A 22,542-nucleotide genomic window follows, 5' to 3' on the forward strand; every position below is an offset into this window, starting at 1 on the left:
ACACACACACACACACACACACACACACACACACACACACACACACACACACACACAGTAAAGTATACTGCACATTATACAGTATATACAAGCTTTTTACTGTTGTGTTTAGTATTCATACTTTACAGTCAGTTGAATTACTTGCTAGGATATGATCACCAGTCTCTCTGGTACTGTAAATGTGAATAGTTGAGTGCTTTCAGATTCTCTTTTACCCTGAGGAGTTCCCTTTATTTGTTGTTTTAATCTTCTAGAGTTTAATCTCACAAAGCTGGGGTTTTTGGTTCTGGTTCTGGCCCACAGCCATGTTTGCCCACAACTTAAGCTTAACCACATGACCCCTATTCCCCATACTGGGCATGTCAATGGGCGAACATTCCACAAAAATAAGTGAACACTCTGCAAAAATCGCTATTTTATGTACAACAACATTTGGTAAATTTATACTCTCGCTGAAAACCTGTTCCATTCGGCCAAGTATTGGTCTACAAAATGTACACGTGTGCACAAATGAAGGCTACACCTGGGTTCCCTTGTGTAATGCTTAATTTAAACTGCAATGCATTGTGAGCTAGTAGATTGGCTATTTTCGTACGATGAAGTATACCTCAGGCTTTATAGCTGACGGGGCATAAATCTCTCTCATATGACTGCACACTTTTTTATTCCCGTTCCTACTTTTCTTTTCTCGTTCCTGTTTATTTGATATTGTCCTACTGAGAAACCGAAGCCTATTTTATGCTTCAGGTCAACGTGTGACTTGACAGAAATTAAGTATCGTGCCCTTAATCCACGCCTGGATAAAAGTATGTTAACAACTTACACCAATAATACTTAGCTGACCAGATTCCCAAGGGCTCTATAATTGCCCGCCCCTCCTGTTTTCGCTTTACATATTTTTTGCCAAATATAGCCGATCTACAAGCTCATAGCGCGTCACAATGTGTTGCGTTGTGAGCTTATGGATTTGCTATTTTAGCCGAATGTTATCCTCAGAATGCGGATGTTAGTGTTTAATGCCCAATGGCCCACATCATTACTAGGGCATAAAGGTTATCTAATAAGCATGCTACATTGGCACCACTCTCACAGTCTGTAACCTAGGCATTGGAACTACATCGTTCTCCATGTAAAGATGAAAACCTGTGGCAAGAGCAGGGACACAGTGTTGTGTGTTTGTTGCCCTCTAACTTTGGGGAAAAAAGTCATCAAATATGTGTGCTAGAAATTTTCAGTTGGACTTGGCTAAGTTGTGTTGGCTAAGTTGATCCTAAAGTTGTTATCGCCAGCCTGTCTGGCTGTGTCCCTTTTATGCCCATATATGGAGGTCCCTAATGTGATCAATATGACTTCGTAGTGCTGACGTCATAGAATGGCCTCCTAGTACTATGCTAATGGGTACTGCACTAAGGACTCTGACTACAGGTACAACGGGTACAACAGGTATTGCATAACCGGAGGGGCACGCGTTCCCAACGGGCATCGTTCGGCATCATTCCCAACGGGCATCATTCCCAGCGGGCCGGACATAGTTCCCAACCGGCATCATTCCCAACGGGCATCGTTCCCAGCGGGCATCGTTCCCAGCGGGCATAGTTCCCAACGGGCATCGTTCCCAGCGGGCATCGTTCCCAGCGGGCATCGTTCCCAGCGGGCATCGTTCCCAACCGGCATCGTTCCCAGCAGTCGTTCCCAACCGGCAACGTTCCCAACCGGCATCGCTCCCAGCAGGCATCGTTCCCAACGGGCAACGTTCCCAACCGGCATCGTTCCCAACGGGCATCGTTCCCAACGGGCATCGTTCCCAACGGGCATCGTTCCCAGCAGGCATCGTTCCCAACGGGCATCGCTCCCAACCGGCATCGTTCCCAACGGGCATCGTTCCCAACGGGCATCGTTCCCAACCGGCATCGCTCCCAGCCGGCATCGTTCCCAGCGGGCATCGTTCCCAACCGGCATAGTTCCCAACCGGCATCGTTCCCAACGGGCATAGTTCCCAACCGGCATCGCTCCCAACCGGCATCGTTCCCAGCGGGCATCGTTCCCAACCGGCATCGCTCCCAACCGGCATCGCTCCCAACGGGCATTGTTCCCAAAGGGCATCGTTCCCAACGGGCATCGTTCCCAACCGGCATCGTTCCCAACCGGCATCGTTCCCAACGGGCATCGTTCCCAGCGGGCATCGTTCCCAACGGGCATCGCTCCCAGCGGGCATCGTTCCCAGCGGGCATCGTTCCCAACGGGCATCGTTCCCAACGGGCATCGTTCCCAACGGGCATCGTTCCCAACCGGCATCGTTCCCAACTGGCATCGTTCCCAACGGGCATTGTTCCCAGCGGGCATCGTTCCCAACGGGCATCGCTCCCAGCGGGCATCGTTCCCAGCGGGCATCGTTCCCAGCGGGCATCGTTCCCAACGGGCATCGTTCCCAACAGGCATCGGCCGAGTAATTTTAATTTAAGTTTAATTGAAGAACACAGTGTGACTTTAATGCTTTGCAATTCTAATTGCATTTGTAACCTCATTCACTTACTTACTAAAGAACAACAGGTCTATTCAGCCACAGCTGAATGAGTTGATTCACAATCACAACTGAACGCTGGTCTACAATGTTCCCCCTGTGAGCATTCAGAGCTGCACTGTTTTGACCGCAGACCAATGTTGTCCTGGAGTTATACCTACCGCCACGCTATCCAAGCTAGAGCACAGCTACTGTTATTTTAGCATTAATGATAAGCTAGCCAGCGGGCTAAAAGGGTCTCTTTCATGCAGCAGCTTTAATGCGGGGTGCCCGTGACAACTAGGTTGGGAACCACTGAACTAAACTAGCCAACTGTATATAAAGTAGATCAAACACGCTCCACCTTCAGCAGCTACAACATTTACATGCTGCCTACACAATAGTGATATTAATAATCTAAATATATAATTATATCAGTCAGAGGAACTAAAGCAGTCATTTATATTTTGCTGCTAATATATATTTTTTAAAAAAATCTTACACATTTCTGCACTTCACTCATTTTCAACATTTGCTTCCAAGTCCTCGCTAATGCTCATTAAAAGATGGCACAATTTCTGTCTACTCACTTTGCATCTGGTTGGTGGGCTATGGCCAGTTCAGAAACCTACATACCAATGACATCATCGATTCCAAGCTAATAGAAACTACAGCATTTTCTCTTCCTGGACAATTTCAGCATGCTATGCTCAAATTGAAGCCGTTGTACTTGCATTAACTACTAGCTACTGTTTGCCTTGTTTTTTGTTTTGTCTTTTCTGTTTTTTATTGTGTTTTCTCCTTTTTTTTCTTTTGTCGTCATGACTGCATCACTGTGGTGTTCATATTATGAAATATAAAGTAAGAAATATGTACTTCTTCTTCTTCGATAGAGCAGGCAGGTATCTGTAGAAAGAGTTACTGGGTTCTAATTTGCCCTTTTTTCGGTTTACTCGCACCAATTTGAATTCATGAGGAAAAGGACCTTGTTCAATGAATGGACAGATTAGCTACTGTATAAAGGTTATGCAAAGAGTAATGACTTCAGCTGGTGGGGATGTTATCGTGACCTGACCTGTTTGCTTTGGACAGTTCAGGGCTTTGAGCTTTTTTCAGTACAGTACATCTTTGTCAGGCACTTTGATAAAAGAATATCTGTTGGTAAAAAGACTGACTAGGCAATATACCAGTGTTGGCTATAGTTATAAAACAATTATTTGAACTTTGAATTAGCAAATGGTGCATTTATACAGCACCTTTATCCAAACCCTTTGACACACACACTGACAGCGGAGGAAACCATGCAAGACACCAACCCGCTCACCGGGAGCAGTTAGGGGTTCAGTTGTCTGGGATCAACACCATTTTCGGGTTTCTGATCCGGTCGAAGCGGAAATAACTTTACGTCATCATCACGTCATCAGGTGGCCGGAACCAACGACCGGAACCACCGGCGCCGTGCATCTCCAAAATGATTCCCCTAGTTTAAAACTTGTTTAGTTTGGTACAGTATAATCGTTTAGTTTCTTTTGGTATAATAATGGTTTGGTATGTCCATTTTCTATTCTAACTCGTGGCGCGACTAACGAGACTAAACTAATTGATTCGCATTATGTGGGGAACAAAAACATGCAGGTTCAGGTTCAGTGTTTTTGTCTAAAGTCAGTTACTGTACCCAAGCTGTTTCAGACTGTTTCAAGACTTCCATCATTTCTGTGGGTTGTTCTTATTATATTCCTTTCTAAGTTTTTCTATATTCACTGAACTGAGAGAAATGGCTGCAAAGCTGAAGGCCCTCAACACTCCAGATTAAATAAAAGTCTTAAGGTGCACGGCTCAACAATGTCATGAGGTCAAATGAGGAAATAGTCAGCACACAATGAATGTCCTTTTCACATAGCTTTTTATTTACCTCTCACGGACAGAGACAACGGATGCGTTTCAACCTAATAGGTCTTCCCCAGCGCTGAGGAAGACCTATTAGGTTGAAACGCGTCCGTTTCAAACTATGTGAAAAGGACATTCATTGTGTGCTGGCTATTTCCTCTATATTCATTGAACAACTGCACATTGTTAAGATTTTGTGTATTTGGTGGCCTTTACAATATCAGCATTATTCCATGGTTCTGTTCTAGCTTTAATCCTAACTACTTTAACAGGGGCAAGTTTGTCGACAGCTGATAAAAGCAATGATTTGAATAACCCCAGGCTTTATCTACCGCTGCACATTTAAAAACATGAAACCAATCCATATTCCTCAGAGATCTCGTCAGTGCCTCACTGCTGTAATTCTTTAGAGATACAGCTTTCTGAACCTTCCGTGTGTGCAAAGAATTATAGAATGGCCACTTTTAGTGATTTTGGATTGGTCGGATGTTAATACTCGGTCAATGACGCTTTGAGTAGAAGCACAAACCCTCGTGAACTGCGTCTTTCTTTACGGCATTGGTGTTAAAATGTCTGATCATAATCCAGTCAGATTTTACAATGTCTATCGAGTTTGTACAGGTCTCTTCTAAGAGTTCATAGAAGTGGTTTTGATCCAGTGGTCTGTAACAGGTTCCGACTAAAATGGGTTTGGAATTCGGTAATAAAATGTCCACCCACACAGCCTGATCTTACATAAACACTAACACCGCCTCGTTTACGGTTCGTATCTTTCCTAATGACTGTAAAATTCTTTCTACTTCTATCTCGGCATTCTTAATGGAACCGTCGAGCCATGATTCAGAGAGACATAACGCCCCGACCTTACTTGTCCTGAACGGATGTCGAATATCGTCTATCTTATAAATAAGACTTCTTATGTTGAGGCGAAGAATGTGCAGACCTCTGCTGGATCCATATCTTGACCATCAGCTTGAAAGGATGATTTATTGGCATCATGGCACAGTCCTATTCCGCTTGTGATGTTTTCCAGCAGCGCTCCGGAGCAAGACATTTAACTTCTATTAACTCCTGGTCCTAACTGCTGCTGATGCACAGGTCAGTGCCTTGCATGGTTGCCTCCACCGTCAGTGGGTTACCCCATTGCAGCATTGCAGGCGCATTGCAGCACGTAATGTTGCGGTACGTGGGAATGGATAAAGTGAAGTACAGTGTACAAGTCACCAATTTCTTTCCACAGTAGTATTGTATTGTTTTGTATATCTTATATGCATAGGTCCTGCATATGTCCTGTTTTGCTATTGTTTCATATGTCTGGTACAAATGCATATGTCCTGTCCTGTCCGGTCATGTCCAGAAAATGTGTTGCTCGTGATCGTGATCATGTGTACGGGTCCATTTGGTTGCATTTGTACACTCTCAGTGTTACAAATGGATAAATTAACAAGTGACCACTGTGTGATCATCACAGAACAAACTGCAGCAGTTCTTCATCTCTGAAGCGAAACAGTTTTAAAAGACTATAGATCATCCTTTGTGCCTCCTGAAAAGGGAACACAATTGGAATGTTTCCCAAAGCAGTTATTTTCAGAGGTGAAGGGGGAAACCACACAAGGATAATAATTCAGCAAGGCCGAATTTAAAGATACAGTCTGTGAGTTTTATGTCCTCACTTGACATAGAGATAATGGCAACTGCAACACCCCCGATTCAAACCCGGGCCTCCGGCATGGGAAACCAGAAATGTACCACTCATTCAAGAAGGAATCCCTCCTTAGCCAGGGCATCAGGCTTGTGAGCTTCAGGCAATGCTACTTGTCAACCATTAGGTGTCCTACCCGACACCAGGGTCTACATTGCTCAACAGAAGAGTATGGAGACCACCTACAAACACTGCGGATGTACTAGATTATTGTATTAACATACTCAAATAGATACTATATTATACTCACCATACAGATTGGTTAAAATAACATTTTATTCATGTGTGTGTGTGTGTGTGTGTGTGTGTGTGTGTGTGTGTGTGTGTGTGTGTGTGTGTGTGTGTGTGTGTGTGTGTGTGTGTGTGTGTGTGTGGGGGGGGGGGGTCTCTGTTAAAACACTGTACTACTTATCAGAGACTTTGCACCTTCTGGTGGTTGCAAATGGAACAATATTGCAGATCAAACTTTCAACAACAACAAAAAGTTCCAGTCAGTGTGCAGCCATTATAATAATATAATAATAATAATATAATAATATCTTCTCACACTCTTCTAATGGAAGGCATGTAAGGCTCCGCCTGGGAAATCTCAGGATGGTGAGAGTGGCGATGATCTCATGTCCTGATTGGTCACAGGGGAATAAGTGACTGTCTCACAACAATGCATGATGGGAACCAGGAAGCTCCTCCCGAAAACACAAAAGCAGGAAAGCGTAACCAAGATCACATCACTCGCCATTTTATTTCCTCACACTTTCACTTCGCCAGTTGTGCCCTGTATTATTATTAGTGTTATTATTGCTTTCACTCTATCGTTTCTCATCACTTTATATACAGAACGTCTCCCTCTCTCTCTCTCTCTCTTGTTCTGACAAGAACTGATGGGTTGTTAGTTTGTAGATATGTTCTTTAATTGTGGCACGCAACACCGTCCTGCGATGGAGTCTAAATTGAGCTTTAGACCACAGAACTGTGTGTGTGTGCGTGTGCGTGTGCGCGTGCGCATGCGCGCGCGTGTGTGTGTGTGTGTGTGTGTGTGCGTGTGTGTGTGTGTAGTGTACCGGTGTATCATGTCCTCCAGCCTCTTGCCATGCTCTTCCTCCTGCTCCAGCTGTCTTCGTCTGGCCTCCTCTTCCTCCGGGCCTCCGCTGGGAGCTCCCTGGAGGAGCCAGCGTTCACGCATGGCTTTAGACTGGAGGAGGGACAGAGAGAAGGGTGGGTTAGGTGGTCATATATACAAACTGACACTCGTTTTACTTTTCACACACACATACACACACACATTTAAACCCATTAAGACCTGAGGCGGATTCTACAAAATGTCTTCTAAATCCTGACTGTTTTTTGAAAAAAAACTGTGTCAGTGGTTCTCAAACTTTGTCAAGGACCTAAAAATTATATGTATTTGGCCACAGATCCCCATCTCAAAATATTTAGTTCCAGGGACCCCCAGAAGCAAAGATTTGAGTTACAAATGTTCGCTTGAAAAAATATATATTCAAAGATTTGCACATATTTTCACGATTTCTTAAAAATAGCAGATCTACAAGCTCATAGCGCTTGTAGATCTGCTATTTTTGAATAGCCTAAAGTGTAAAATAATGCTTTTTAGCTCAAATCAGAAAATGACACAGATGCTTCTCCCGGTCTTAAAGGATTAATGTACACATTATGTACTGTCGTAATGATGTATTGTTTTGATGGGTGATTAGTTTGTCCAACAACTGATCAGTATGGATATCGATTCTTCATTGACAACTGTTGAATGTTTGAATTCACCTGCACTTTGCACACGTTTTGTTTTGCACATTAAAGTCATGTTAACTAATTACAGTTTGCAGTCAAGTAAATTCCTCCTGACCTAAATCTCAATCAATGTAATCTCTCTTTCTATCTATCTATCTATCTATCTGATATAAATATATCTATATATCTATATATATACTGTATATATACTGTATATGTACCGTATACTATGACACAAGCACTGTAACTGTGTGCAGTGCAGAGACCTGAATAAGCCACCTATGACTGCTAAAAATAACTCCCTGTAGGTCAAGACAGCTACCTGTACAGTATAGACTAGAGTATACATATAGTATACAGCGTACGCTCTCAGGGCTGCTCAAATAGACCGGATAGGTTTTTACATGCAATGCGAACAACCTTTCAACAACAACAAAACAATCATGGTCAATGGCCAGATTAAGACATCCCAATGTAATATATTATGTAATAAATGAAATATGCATGAATACTTCTATCATCTTTATCATAATCTCTCAATATCTCTCAATATTCACTCTCCCAATGACTCTCCAAAGATTTAAATCAGGAACTTTCAAGGGCCACAGATGTTTGGCTATTAGACACTTTGATGCTTCTCTATCTGGGTGTGGAATTCAGGCTTTATTTATACTCCATCGCACAACAGTGTCGCACATCAAAATTAGCCGGTCTACAAGCTCACAATGCGCTGCATCACGTCAAACGTCAAAGTATAAATCAGACTTTAGTCTGCTGTTACCACAAACAGAATGTAGTTGGAACATGAGCTTCATTTAGACTGTTAAACTGTTACTTGGCAGGAAGATTAGAACAGACAAATAAACGAGTGCATGATGGTCGTGAAGGCCAAGTTAATGAGATCAACATATTTTACCAGCGGCTGTTAGAATGTGGCATTTATTTGTGTGTCTGTGTGTATTTGTTTGTGTCTGACGCAAACAAACCCTTATGCGTCTATTTGTACATTCTCAGGGCTCAATTAGAATTCACGATTTCACTGTATGTAGGGCCAGGATTGTTAAAAGTAAAGTTATGTTTAAGCAGCCCGCTTGTCAACTAAACTGTGACTAAATGAAAGAAAATTTATGAATATAGAATTGGGATAGTTAACCACATGATGCCACGTACTGCTCCAGGCATTTCATGCATAAAGTCCTTCTTTAAACAGCCAGTAGCAGTTTGTCAACCGAACCGTTATAAATAAAGAATAAAGTAGTGTGAGGTTATTGACCAGTGGTTTCCTCTGAGAACCAGTCTGCTCTCTCTCACGCCCGCACTTAAACAAACATTCCATTTCCTGTTGAGCTCTGACACCAAAACCCACACTGACTGGCCTAGGAGGGTTCTGGGTTCTTCTGGGTTTTTCAAGAAAAGGTTCTGGGCTTTTTAACCCCTTGAACCCCCAAGCATGCCTATTCGGGGGGGGGGACACTCGCCAAAAACAGCAGATCTACAAGCTCAAAAGTTACGTCACGTCACGTCACGTTTTGAGCTTGTAGATCGGCTATTTTTGGCATAGAGATTTGGTGTAGACGGAAAGAAGCGGTAAAAATAACTCAAGTCCGGTTCTCAGAGTCTAGAGCGATGAAGTGGTTAAGGGAAGGTTCTGGGTTTTCTTTAGAAGTTGATACCTCGCAATCTGACCCCATCTGAGGACACGCAATTGTTTTCTTTCATTATTGTTTGTCTTAAAATCGTATACAAATTCCTGTTCTGCAACTTTTGCTTGTTGTTGCTATTTTTTAGGCATTAAGAATCTGGTTCTGTTGAGCATTAGTCCAAATTCCCATCTGAGGCAGAGAGCCTTCAGTCTCCATTTGATCTATATACTGGCTGTCTTTATGAAGAAAAATAAAACAATGGAACTGCACTATACTTTGTATTTAAAACTATAATGAAATGAGTTTGTCTCTTGACTTACAATCACATCTCTGCTTTTCTGAGAGACTTGCTGCGCATACATACATGGCCCCCAGAGGTCCTTATCACAGCTTCCTGTCCCAAGCCCATGTGTCCCAGGAGACAGAGGGTACAAAGCGCTGCTTCACGCTGCCTGGCCGCATGGCACTCAGATGTAATGGCCATTAAATGCGTCTGTGTGACTCCACACTGATTCTATCTGACAAAGCTCAAAAGCTCTCTGGTGATTTTGTACACAGACAACTAAGCAGTCAAACAACGGTGGTCCCTCAACTGTTAGTTACACTGATTTGTTCATTGGAACCGTAGCTTTTGCGCTGACCAGGAAACTCAGAACGCGGTACTGTATATGAAATATCATATCTCAATTTATTACGAGAAAATGTCAATTACAAGGGATTGTTGTTGGGCCAATAACTCAGAGACACGTTATTTCTAAATATTTACAGAGATAGAAATATTTGAGGAATTGTATTGGCTCTGTATTGATAAACTGACATTTTAATTCATGTGGTCGTGGTCTACTCTACAGTATCTCTCCTTTGGACAAAAGTTAAACATTTTGTCCATTATTTGCATTCATAGGAAGTCACCAGACAGTGAGGAATTTCACCAGGAGGGTGTAAGGCACACAGAGGTTCATGTTATCTCCCCTAGTACCCCTCCCCTCAACATTTTCTTAACCACTCAAACCCTATATACTTTTTTCGTACAACAAATAGCTAAAATAGCCAGAGATTTTGTGGATCAGGGCCCACTTGAAAATCTTTAAGGATGCATTTTCAGAGCATGTTCGTTTTGATGATCAGTCAATCAGTCGATTGTCTGTTGTGTGGATCAATGGAACTAGCACACATTAAGTTCCTATGTATCTATTAAAATCGTAGTTTTTTTGGCCAGATACTTAATATCCTCAAGTAGTTGAGAATCGCTGACGTAACCCACGCTCCCTAAATTATGCCAGTGGAAAGCAGAGGCATGGGTTTCCCCTGAGCAAATTCAACCCTGTGCGTGCGTGTGTTTGTGTGCGTGCGTGCGTGCATGCGTGCGTGTTATGTTGGGAGTACTCAGCCAAGCCAGAGGCACTGCTGCCAAGAACTGAACCTGGTAGAACTTGATTTAAAAACACTGTTGCTTCTCTGTAAGGCAATGCTAACTAAATAAATACAACTAGCTAGGCCGTAGTGTATATTTTTTGACTCTATGTAAACGGCAGTATGTGCACACGGCCTTAATCATTTGCTCTTTTCTTGATATTTCTAAATGGGTGCAAAACGCATCGGAATGCAGAGTGTATAGTTATGCATGCATGCATACCAATCGTGTTTAAAGACTGTACAGTGTAATTAGAGACTGGATGGAATGTACTTTATTGCAAATATTAAACCTGTTTTCCATAGATATTTGTTATAACACTAGTAGCCACAGTGCATCTGTACTACATTAGTGCCGTGATAGGGTTGTTGTTTTTTTCCACAACCACAGTACAGCTGCAGGTTATAATTCAAGCACCAGATACCTTGTTTACGAATACGAATGTTTCTCAGCATTGTTCTAAATGTCATGTCCAATCATTAAAACAACAACAACAACAAGATAAAATGAACGTGTGTGGGGGGGCTTTCAGGTAGGAACAGTTTAGATGGGGGCGTGTGGAGGTGGGGGGTATGGGGGGAACTTTCAGGTAGGAAGGGGCCAAATGCCCGAAGGGTGCTTATTTCTATTATTTCTAATTAGCAGCATATAATAAGACGTAAAAGCTGGTTTTCATTGTCTGGCACTGGGTACCAGGCAGTCTTGGAAAACGTCTAGGTGATCATTTGCCCATGTAATGGCATCTCCAGTTCTTGTTCAAGGATTTTATGTGTGTGTGTGTGTGTGTGTGTGTGTGTGTGTGTGTGTGTGTGTGTGTGTGTGTGTGTGTGCGTGCGTGCGTGTGTGTATTTGGAACAATCCTCAATGTTAATTCATCCATTTGTATCTCTCAGATTGTACAAATTCTCACTCTCTCAGATTGAAATTAACAAACATGACACATGAGACAAAGTCCACAACATTTGGTCTTCATTATTTTAACCACTTTCAACATATGGGCATGTCATTATATCAATGCATCACGTTATGAACTTGTTAGATCGGCTATTTCCGAGAACGGTCTGACTGCGTAAATTTAAAAAATATAAATCACAAGTTGGCAGTGTTGTGTCTGCGGTGATGTTTCGCTAGTTAGAAAATGTTGGAGGTGCACGAACTGCCAAAACAAACTTCAGCAAGGCAATGACGTTTGCTGCAAAATTAGGTCATTTTGTTCATATTGGCCGGCCAAAGCCGGCACGCACGCACGCACGCACGCACGCACGCACGCACGCACGCACGCACGCACGCACGCACGCACGCACGCACGCACGCACGCACGCACGCACGCACGCACGCACGCACGCACGCACGCACGCACGCACGCACGCACGCACGCACGCACGCACGCACGCACGCACGCACGCACGCACGCACGCACGCACGCACGCACGCACGCACGCACGCACGCACGCACGCACGCACGCACGCACGCACGCACGCACGCACGCACGCACGCACGCACGCACGCACGCACGCACGCACGCACACACACACACACACACACACACACACACACACACACACACACACACACACACACACACACACACACACACACACACACACACACACACACACACACACACACACACACACACACACACACACACACACACACACACACACACACACACACACACACACACACACACACACACACACACCAACCTTGAAGTGTTGTAGCTGTAGCACCAACTCATCCAATTGGCTCCTCTTGCCTTCAATTTCTGTTTGTCGTTTACGCTTCTCCTGGAATACAAACAAAACCGGATATTAATATAACACAGAGGGTTGTCTACACATTTTTTATTTCAAGGACCCTCATAACTCTGAGAGTGTACGAACGTGTACACTCCAATTTGTACACTCTCAGAGATACAGACCTGTAAGGGTCCATTTTGAAACCCCGTCAAGGAACCCTGACGGTCCCTGGACCCCACTTTGAGAACCACTGATATGACATCATCCTCACTATGATATCATACAGGATATTAAACGTCAACGAACAAACCCCAAAACCAGGCAACCTCTAGGTGTGCATAGTTGGCAGACAGACAGACAGACATAGAGACAGACAGGCAGTTAGACAGTCAGACAGACAGGTAGACAGACAGACAGAGAGACATAAAGACAACGGCCTCATGCACGAAACGTGCTTAAGATCATATTTGATCTTAACCACTTAAACCCCAGCATCCATATTGTGGGGAAAACCTTCGAAGAAAATAGCCGATCTACAAGATTACAACGCGTCGCAATGCGACGCGTTGTAAGCTTGTGGATCTGCTATTTTCTGCGAAGATATTAGAGGGAAAACAGAAAATACACTAGTACGGAGCCCTGAGAGACTACGCTCAACAACGTATGGGGTTTAAGCGGCTAAAACGCCCCTGTGAGCGTTTCCATCAGCACACCATGTAGTCGGACCCATCACTCTTCTTCTTAGCTGTATTTGTTCGTTGGTATACACACAAATGCGTAGGCTATGCATTTGTAAACATGCGTAGAGGCACTTAGAATGCCTTATTCTTTATGCAAAAACAATTACGGTAGTGCCAACCCTCAAACAAAATGTTTCCGTGCCCAACATATCTCCCCCCAAAAAAATGCATGTTCAACAATCTATTGCTAGTTTTTGAAGTAAGGATGCATGACTGGGCTAGGACATGATGCAAGTTCAAAATGCTTTTTATTAAAAAAAAAATGTTGTAGCATTCAGAGCTGAACATAATTATGTCCCTCAGCATTAGTTTTTTTCTGAAGTGTTTAAAATATTTGGAGAATATTTTAATATTGCAGGACAGCAGCAGCAGCAGACGGCATGGCCACCACCTCCGCCCGTGGTTTGCGGTAGTTAAATGATTAATTATGCAATTGTTTTGATTGCCATACAAAGACAATTCATAGTCTTACCGTCCGATGAAGATGCAACCTGGATAACTGTGTCCATTCCCGATGCAGGACAGTGGATAGAGCAATCAGTGTTACAGTATGTTAATGCAAAGAACGCATTTCCTCTCAGTGTTTAATGAAGCTCTGACCCATAATTATCCATTATGTGAAGTTTTAGTGTCCTGCATTCCATCATCATCATTAATTTTTTACTTCAGCAACGGTAAGCAATTGTTCAGGTCTATATGATCTCCTGTCCACAATGTATTATCATTTGGTCCCGTGACGTTGCTGCTTAAACTATCTTCTTCTCGTTTACACATGATGAGAGCATGTTGAGCAACTCAACAAGAGTTCATTTTTATCGCCTGTGGGAATAACTTGCTAAAAACACCAATTCTACAAGCTGAAAAGACGTTGCGATGCATTGTCTCTAAATAAGTGGTTCCCAAACGTTTAAGATCGAGACCCAAACTAGTGAAAATAACCAATCTACAAGCTCACAACATGTCGCAATGCGACGTGAATAATTAAAAACAAAATGTAGGAAACAAAATTAAAAGCATATTTAGTCACGACCCATACAAATGGGTCCACAACCCACCCACAAATAGGTCCCGACCAGTGTTGGAAAAGTTAAACATAGTAATATATTACTTATTACATATTACTTGTTTAAAAAGTAATATAGTTACTTTACTTATTACTCCCTGCCAAAAGTAATTAGTTACTTTACTAGTTACTGGAAAAAAAGTAATATATTACTTTAAGTTACATATTACTTTAGTTACTTTCCAACACTGTGTTGGAAAAGTTACTAAAACATTACTTTCCAACACTGTGTTGGAAAAGTTACTAAAACATAGTAATATATTACTTATTACATATTACTTGTTTAAAAAGTAATATTGTTACTTTACTTATTACTCCCTGACAAAAGTAATTAATTACTTTACTAGTTACTGGAAAAAAGTTAAAATATTACTTTAAGTTACATATTACTTTAGTTACTTTCCAACACTGGTCCCGACCCACTGTTTGGGAAACAGTACTCTAAATGATTATTATTGCCTGATGTTGGATCATTTGTTAATGTTGATAATCATCCATTAGCACGGTTCTACTTAGTTTGACTCTGAACAAGCCAAAAAAAAAAGGACAGTGGCTGACTGTTCTAAACCCATATACCATGTCATAGTAGATGGAAAATCAATAACCACCATAGAAAGAGGTCTGTCTATATCTAAGCTAAAGTGGTTTTAGATCAGGGGGCAGTAAAATCCTACATGTTAGTTTAAAGGTGGAGTAAGGGATTTATCATATATATATTTTTTTTAAATAGGTTTTTGTTGAGTACCGTCTCTCCATCTTTAATCAGAAAATACATTTTCCTGTCGGGATACCTATTTTATCCAATCAGGGGAGAGGACCCCACAAAGATAATTTATGATCATGTATATTCTCGTATATTCTCCTGATTAGACCATAAAATGTATTTTATGTTTACTAAAGAGCTGGCGAGACAGGGAGATCCCTGTTATTAACACTCTAGCAATGATTACTATGGGAATATACTATATATATTTAACACTTATTTCAACAATACAGTTTTGCACCTCTAAGTAAAAACAATTGACCTATGTCTTAACACTCACCAGAGTTAAACTAACACTCAGGATTTATGCTTGGGAAATGAAGGCTTTGTTAATGAATTAACAATATTTAACTTTGATCTGTAACTTTAGGACGTGGAATGTGATGTCACCTCAGTGCATAAAAAGGCAAGGCTCCGTGACCTCTGGCACATCTTAATGATGCACGAACACACCCACCCACACACACACACACAAACACAACAATGATATCATTACTTAATTTGAAATGCCAATAATTCTGAATCACCCTGTTACCAGTAAGCTGTGGTCAAAACAAAACAAAACTGAGAATATGAATACAATAGAATTTATTAACTTTATTTGCCAATTATGTTTCTATTCTTCAACCTTCCTACAATTTAGGCATTCAGCAGACACCCTTAGGGACTCACAATAGATAAACCCTGGTGAACCCTAGTCAGTGCAAACAACCTTATTTACGTAAATGGTCACGTAAATAGAGTACAAAGAAAGCAATTAAGTGCTACACAGTAACTAGAATACCAAGTAAACATCAAACCTAGCATCCGTCGAAACAACATGCTCTCTAAATGACATTCTTTGTGGTCAAATGACCGCAATCAACCCGACCGCACTACAAAGAGTGATTCAAGGTGAGTAACATAACGCCCAAATACCCAAATATAATGAAGTCCTTCATCACATTCTATTCTTTACCCCTTTCTTGAAACTACAAATGATGTAGTGCGACATAATTTCACCTGCTGTATTACACCTGTGAAGCTGTGATTTGGCAATAAAGTCGAATCTGAACAGTATATGTCTATCTAAATAACGTAACATATGTTAACAAGTGACCAACATAATATCTGAATAGTACAACTATCATCTATCAAAAAATAAAGCAACACAAAGTTAAACAAGGAATGAGAAGGGTTGAAGGAATGCTAGGGGGGGCGAGGTGGAGTCTGAAGAGGTGAGTTTTCAGACTGTGGTGTAAAACGGGGAGTGAGACTGCACAGTCCTGACTGAGGGGAAAGGTCAGAGGTCATTCCACACACAGCTTGAAAGACAGGAGGGATTAAGGGTCCAGGACAGTGGTTCCCAAACGGGTCCAGGACAGTGGCTCCCAAACCTTTTAGCCAGAGACCCACAAGAGAAATTTGATGTCTGCCCGGGACCCGAACTAGTGAAAATAGCCAATCTGCAAGCAAGTACGGGGGTGCCATGCACTTCATTTGCCTTGTAGGTCAACACCAGTGTTTTGAACTGGATGCGGGCGGCAACTGGAAGCCGGTGAAGGGAATGCAAAACTGGTGTGACGTGAGTATTTAGGGAGGCTGAAGACCAGGCATGATGCGGCATTCTGGATCATCTGAAGGGGGTTTGAGTGAGCATGCCAGGAGGCCACTATAAGGAGGGAGTTGCTGTAGTCAAGCCTGGAGATGACTGAGGCTTGCATAAGTAGCTTAGCAGACTCCTTGGTTCTAACTTGGCTTCACTGCCAAACCCACATGATACCCTGACAGAGCTTCAATACACATTAGATTACAGTCAATACCCACACAAGAAATACCAAATGTTCATGTGTTACCACTTTTGCGCCTTGTGTTTAACGTCATGTACGCATACTGTATGGTCTTATGCTGTGTTTTATATGTAGATATATAGATTGTTTTGTTCTCATTGACATGCTTCTTTACTGTTAAATTTTTTCTCCCTGCTCTCCCTCTCCCTGTCCCCCCTCCTTTTCTTCTTCTCCCTTTCTGAAAAACAACAAAAATGACGGAGCTTGCAGAACAACGAATTTCACAGACTTCTTTATTCCTGTAAACCTGCGATGTGACAACAAAGTCTTCTTCTTATTCATGTTGGTGAGCAGTGGCATACCCACTGTAGAGGTAGGGCAGGCGGTCGCCTGCCCAACTAAGATCTCGCCTCCCCTAAAAAACAAATAACCCGAAAATGTGTCATTGAGTGCCTAATGTCCTCAAACTCACGCATCCAACAAGCTTTGAACTGAGCAGATTGGACCTTCCGTTCCAGAGATAATGGCCAAAACATCTAGAAAACTTCAATTTTCGCCGGTTTTCGATCGCCGATTGAGTTTAAATTTATTTTTTGGGGGTAATAGATGGGGGGGGGGAGGGGGGGGGGGAATCTCGCCTGCCCTAAATGTAATTCCTGGGAACGCCACTGTTGGTGAGAAACTCCATGTGAAAGTACATGGCATGTGGGATGTATTCCAAATAATTTCTCTCAAGGACTAGGAGCTGAAGTGTAGCAGTAATTGTAATCAGGCAACGCAACGCTTTTTTTTTGTTGCCAAACATTAATTAGCCTGAACTGTGTCCTTCAGCTCCTCAGACGGAAAAGTGACAAATGATATCCAGCCCTATGCAGGAAGGAAGTGAAGGATTAGGGGTCTTATTGAGGGATGAGAGAGGGGTTAGAGGGGCCTGTTTGGGTCTACTAGAGGGCTTTATAGGCTATCTGGAAAGGAGGGGGGATTAGGACATGAATACAAGGTTCATCTAGGGTAAGAACAATGTTTGAGTTCACGTTGATGGTTGTTGATGTTGGTCTGATGTAATTTCCAGGAGGGGTAAATAGTGAACACGTGGTTTTAATCTGGTTTTAAGAACAAAGAACAATATATGTTTCCTTCAGCTTCATTATACGGAACACTTAATAGCGACATGACTACTGTACGTGGAACACATAACAATTAATAATAATGATTAGCGACATGCCTACAGTACTTGGAACACCAAATTAATAATAATCAGTCCAGGGAACAGCCTTTGAGTACACAATAAGATATGTTGTGTTGACTGATTACATGTTTAGACAGAGAGAGAAAGAGAGAGAGAGAGAGAGAGAGAAATAGAGAGAGAGAGAGAGCTTTTTTTATGTGAGAGTTGATATTCCGTCAAAAAAGCAATTAGTTTGTGTGTAATGTAGATTAATGTTACAACATTAAAGGTAGGGTAAGCAATATGTTTTGGTTAAAACAAAAGTTTTTTTGTTTAAAGGTTAAAGTACTATATTCTGATAGTAATCATTGCTATAAATGCGTTGCAGCAGATTTAAATAAAGGCTCTTTTCCATCTGCAGTTCCTGGACAGTACATTTTAAAGCCTGTCTGTGATGTTTCAGGTTACATTTGTCAATAGATCGCCTGGACATCATCCTGACAGCAGTGATCAAACCTGTGACGCTGCTACCGGTTACCGTTTAGTCTTAATTACACAGTAAAATCCTTACAGTTAACTACGTGAACCCTATAATCTATATTCTGGGCCATATTCTACAAGCTCACAATGAATTGCAGCATGGTGCGTTGTGAGCTTGTAGATCAGCTGTTTTCTGCAAAGAGATCTGATGTAGAGGGGGAAAAGGGAGCGGGCCTAGTATAGAGCCCTGGGAGACCCCAGTGGGTCAACTAAGTATACTTATAGGGGTTTAAGTGGTAGTATCCATTTCTAACTCAAAGAGAGTACAAATGAAACCAAATGGACCAGTAACACTAGAGTTAAATGAACACTGAGGATTTTACTGTGCACAGGGTTCTCAGAGTTAGTTTCTGGGACATTTCCTGTTGGTTTAAATATAGCCATTAAGGGGAAAACCCTGTTGTCAGCCTGCCATTCACAGGACAGAATACACTGCTAAAATCCTGCAGCATTAACTTAATTTTGGAAGTCTGTGTTTACAGTTGAGTTGATTTAACACTCGGGATCTTAAAGTGTAGTTATTCATCAGCCTCAACAGATCACAAAGATACACAACATACTGTAGAACAAGGGTTCTCAACCTTCTGAATCAGGGCCCACTTGAAAATCTTCGACAGTCCACTTAACAGTGGTCAGATGGGTGGGCTGCGTGCATTATCAGAACATGTGGATGGATCTAAATGTGAACACTACAAGCTCCCAATGGAGCTTGTAGATCGGTTATTTTTGGCAAAGTGGTGTAGACATAAAACGTGGTCTAAGTACAGAGCCAACTCAGGTCCAGTTTACAAAGTCTACAGGTTTTAAGTGGTTAAGCATAGTTCAGACCAAAGTTTTGTGACGAGCCGAGTCGACAGAATTCCCCAAACTGTGGTCTGCAACGTTCTGGCGTTCTGAAACTGGACGGTCCACGTCAAAGGCGACGGGCTGAGCCTGATTGCCGTTTCCAAAGCAACTTCTCTTGCCAGGACGGGCCCATCCTTCCCGGGTATGGGAACAAAACCGTGTGTGAAACATCTGACAGTATTTCCCTTTAACCACTTGAACACCAGCATCCGTATTGTGGGGAAAGCTTTTGCAGAAAATAGATTTTCAGTGAAGAGATTTAAAACAGAAAAGTCACTAGTATACAGCCCTGAGGTCAACCAAGGTAAAATATCAATGTCTTTTTCTTGTGCTGTTTTCCGAAACACTACATGGATTAATGTGTTGCGATGCCATTTGGGAAGGACAAACCTGTGGGACACAGGAATGTAACAGGTGCGAGAGCGACAGATAAACAGATAAATCATGATAATGAGCGAGGCATTCTGAAAGTTGTTGTTTTTTATTTCAACAAATTGGATCTCATGAGACTCAATCAGCCGGCATCAGCCCGACCTGCAACAGGGTACGTTCAGACCTCTGTGATTTGTCTCTACAACCTTCTAAAATGGTAACGTCTTGTCACGAATCTTTGGTCTGAACTAGGCTTTACACACACACAGCACACACACACACACACACACACACACACACACACACACACACAAACACACCCCATAATAGCAAACACAGCAGCAGTTCCCATGGATGGGGCATAGAGGTATGGACACCAGATGTTAAGGACTGTTAAGGACATGTGGTTGAGGAATGGACTTACGCACATACGCACGCACACACAGCCCACGCACACACGCAAGCACACACACGCACGCACACACGCACGCACGCACGCACGCACGCACGCACGCACGCACGCTTGATGTTCTTGGATCAAAGAAAGATATGTCATTTGGTTACCATATATAGTGTGAAGGAAGCTTTTCCACAATCGTGCCCACGCACGCACGCTCTCTCTCACATCTCTATCCTACTCATCCATTCATTAATCTATTAATCCATCCATCCATCCATCCATCCATGCATTAATCCATCCATCCATCCATCCGACCATCCATCCCTCCATACAATCTCATAGATTGAGCGGTCGCTTCTCCTACAGTCTCTTACAGTGTGGGTACAAGTGTAAACTGCTAGTGTTTCACCGGCAACGCTCTGCTTTGTATCTGCTATAGCCGATAGCATCTCGCAGATAATACATAAAATAATAATAATAATAATATATTAGTAAAAGCATCATTTGCTGTCTTTTGCCCAGAGTCCGGAGATTGATGTGGTTCGGACCTGAGTCTGCTATTTGAGGATGATCACTGCTATTCATGCTCCGGACATGTTGTTAGTATTAGACTGGGATTAAAGCTGCAATCCAGAATTTATACAATGTTATTTTAATCAATGTGTATGGAAGAGTATGTCAATACAATATAACCAGTACATTTGCAGTGGTTGGAGGTGGTCTCCCTATACTCTTCCACTGAGACAGTTATACCCTGGTGATGTCGGGTAGGACAACTACGTGTACTATTTATTAATGAACCTAATCAGGCTCGTTCCACTTTCAATACGGCAGCTTTAATTCTATCTCTTGTATTGATGTGTTGTGACTGGTACAGGGTAAAATCCACAGTGTTCATTTAGCGTAAGACGATCCAGTATTTTGGTGCCATTTGTGTATTAAAATTTATTAAAATCCTTATCGTATTCTATCTCTTTATGTATTAAGTTACTTCATGCATTTATATCTATTCACATATTAAATTACTCGGGTGTTAAAAGGATTCTGATGGTGAATTGACCCCAGATCTTTTGTGTTCATGACGCCCCCTGAGGAGAAAACTCTTCCCCCACAAGGAAATATGTCACATTCCTGGTGACACACTCATGGCTTCCCACACACACCGTGAGTGACTCACTCACTCACACACACACACACACACACACACACACACACACACACACACACACACACACACACACACACACACACACACACACACACACACACACACACACACACACACACACACACACACACACACACACACACACACACACACACACACACACACACACGTTTTGTGTGCCTTTGACCCGATTTGACTGGTAATGAGGACTTCTACACACTGAAAGAATGACATTTTGCATCGTACAAACAACCAGATGAGGCGGGAACTGATATGACTGGTATCCAAAAGGTGATGCAATTGAGAACTACAACTTTCATTCGAAGCAGGTCAGGTTCAGTGTCAGGTCAGTGGCAGACCGGCTGACCAGACCAGCTGGTGACGGGCCGGATCGGCGATGACGACAAGTCAGCCTAAAAGAGGGACGAGGTCACTGAAACAATGGCAAGTGCATACACATTGCTGAGGACCTCATACACGCATACAGTACACACACACACACAATGCACGTGGTGAAAAAAGCTCAGCAACGCCTGTACTGCGTCCAACAGCTGAAGAAAAGAAACCCTGGCCTGCAACAACACCATCAACATTATCCTGACGAGCTCATCACTGTACCAACAGAGCATTTAGAAACACTGACCTATTGTTTTGTATCAACAGTTCCTTCAACTTCACCTGTGTGCTCAGGTCTTCATCCAGAATCCAACCTGGGAATTTATAACTACGCACTACTGTATATATTCAGCTATTGATGCGCCTCCTTGTTTTCATTTATTTCTCTTCACCCCTGTCTAAAAAGAACAAATCTTTCTTGTTTTAATCTGTGGAAATAACATTGCAGACTATTGCTTCCAAATGATATATGAAAAGAAGAACTTTAGATCTTGGATGTTCACAATGATATCACCAGGTGTGGCTAACGAAGCATTTAAGCACATAAAAGGTATGTCTTTTATAAATGGATATAATACAAGTGTGTTTCGATCAGGTGTCAGAAACAGGTTCCTACTGTAGGTACTGTAGGTTAGTTTACAATGCTAATATGAGCACACCACATAATTATGGTCACATAATT

At 42.4% G+C, this 22,542-nt stretch overlaps 1 protein-coding gene across 5 annotated transcripts in view; it reads right to left on the reverse strand.

Annotated features, from left to right (window-relative positions):
* Nucleotides 1-22,542, reverse strand: part of palm2akap2 (PALM2 and AKAP2 fusion) — a 352,841-nt gene that overhangs the window by 320,166 nt on the left and 10,133 nt on the right. For all 5 annotated transcript variants that reach the window (XR_013932550.1, XR_013932551.1, XM_080419797.1 and 2 more), the window contains exons 2-3: nt 12,603-12,683; nt 7,151-7,281 (exon numbers count right to left, since the gene is read on the reverse strand). Coding sequence is in view for 3 of the 5 variants with exons in the window: in XM_080419797.1 (XP_080275923.1) it covers nt 7,151-7,281; nt 12,603-12,683 (212 nt within the window). In the remaining 2 variants the exon portion in view is untranslated. The remainder of the gene's footprint in view (nt 1-7,150; nt 7,282-12,602; nt 12,684-22,542) is intronic.

This window comes from Gymnoscopelus braueri (genome assembly GCF_963280865.1).
Source record: "Gymnoscopelus braueri genome assembly, chromosome: 22".
NCBI lineage: Eukaryota > Metazoa > Chordata > Actinopteri > Myctophiformes > Myctophidae > Gymnoscopelus > Gymnoscopelus braueri.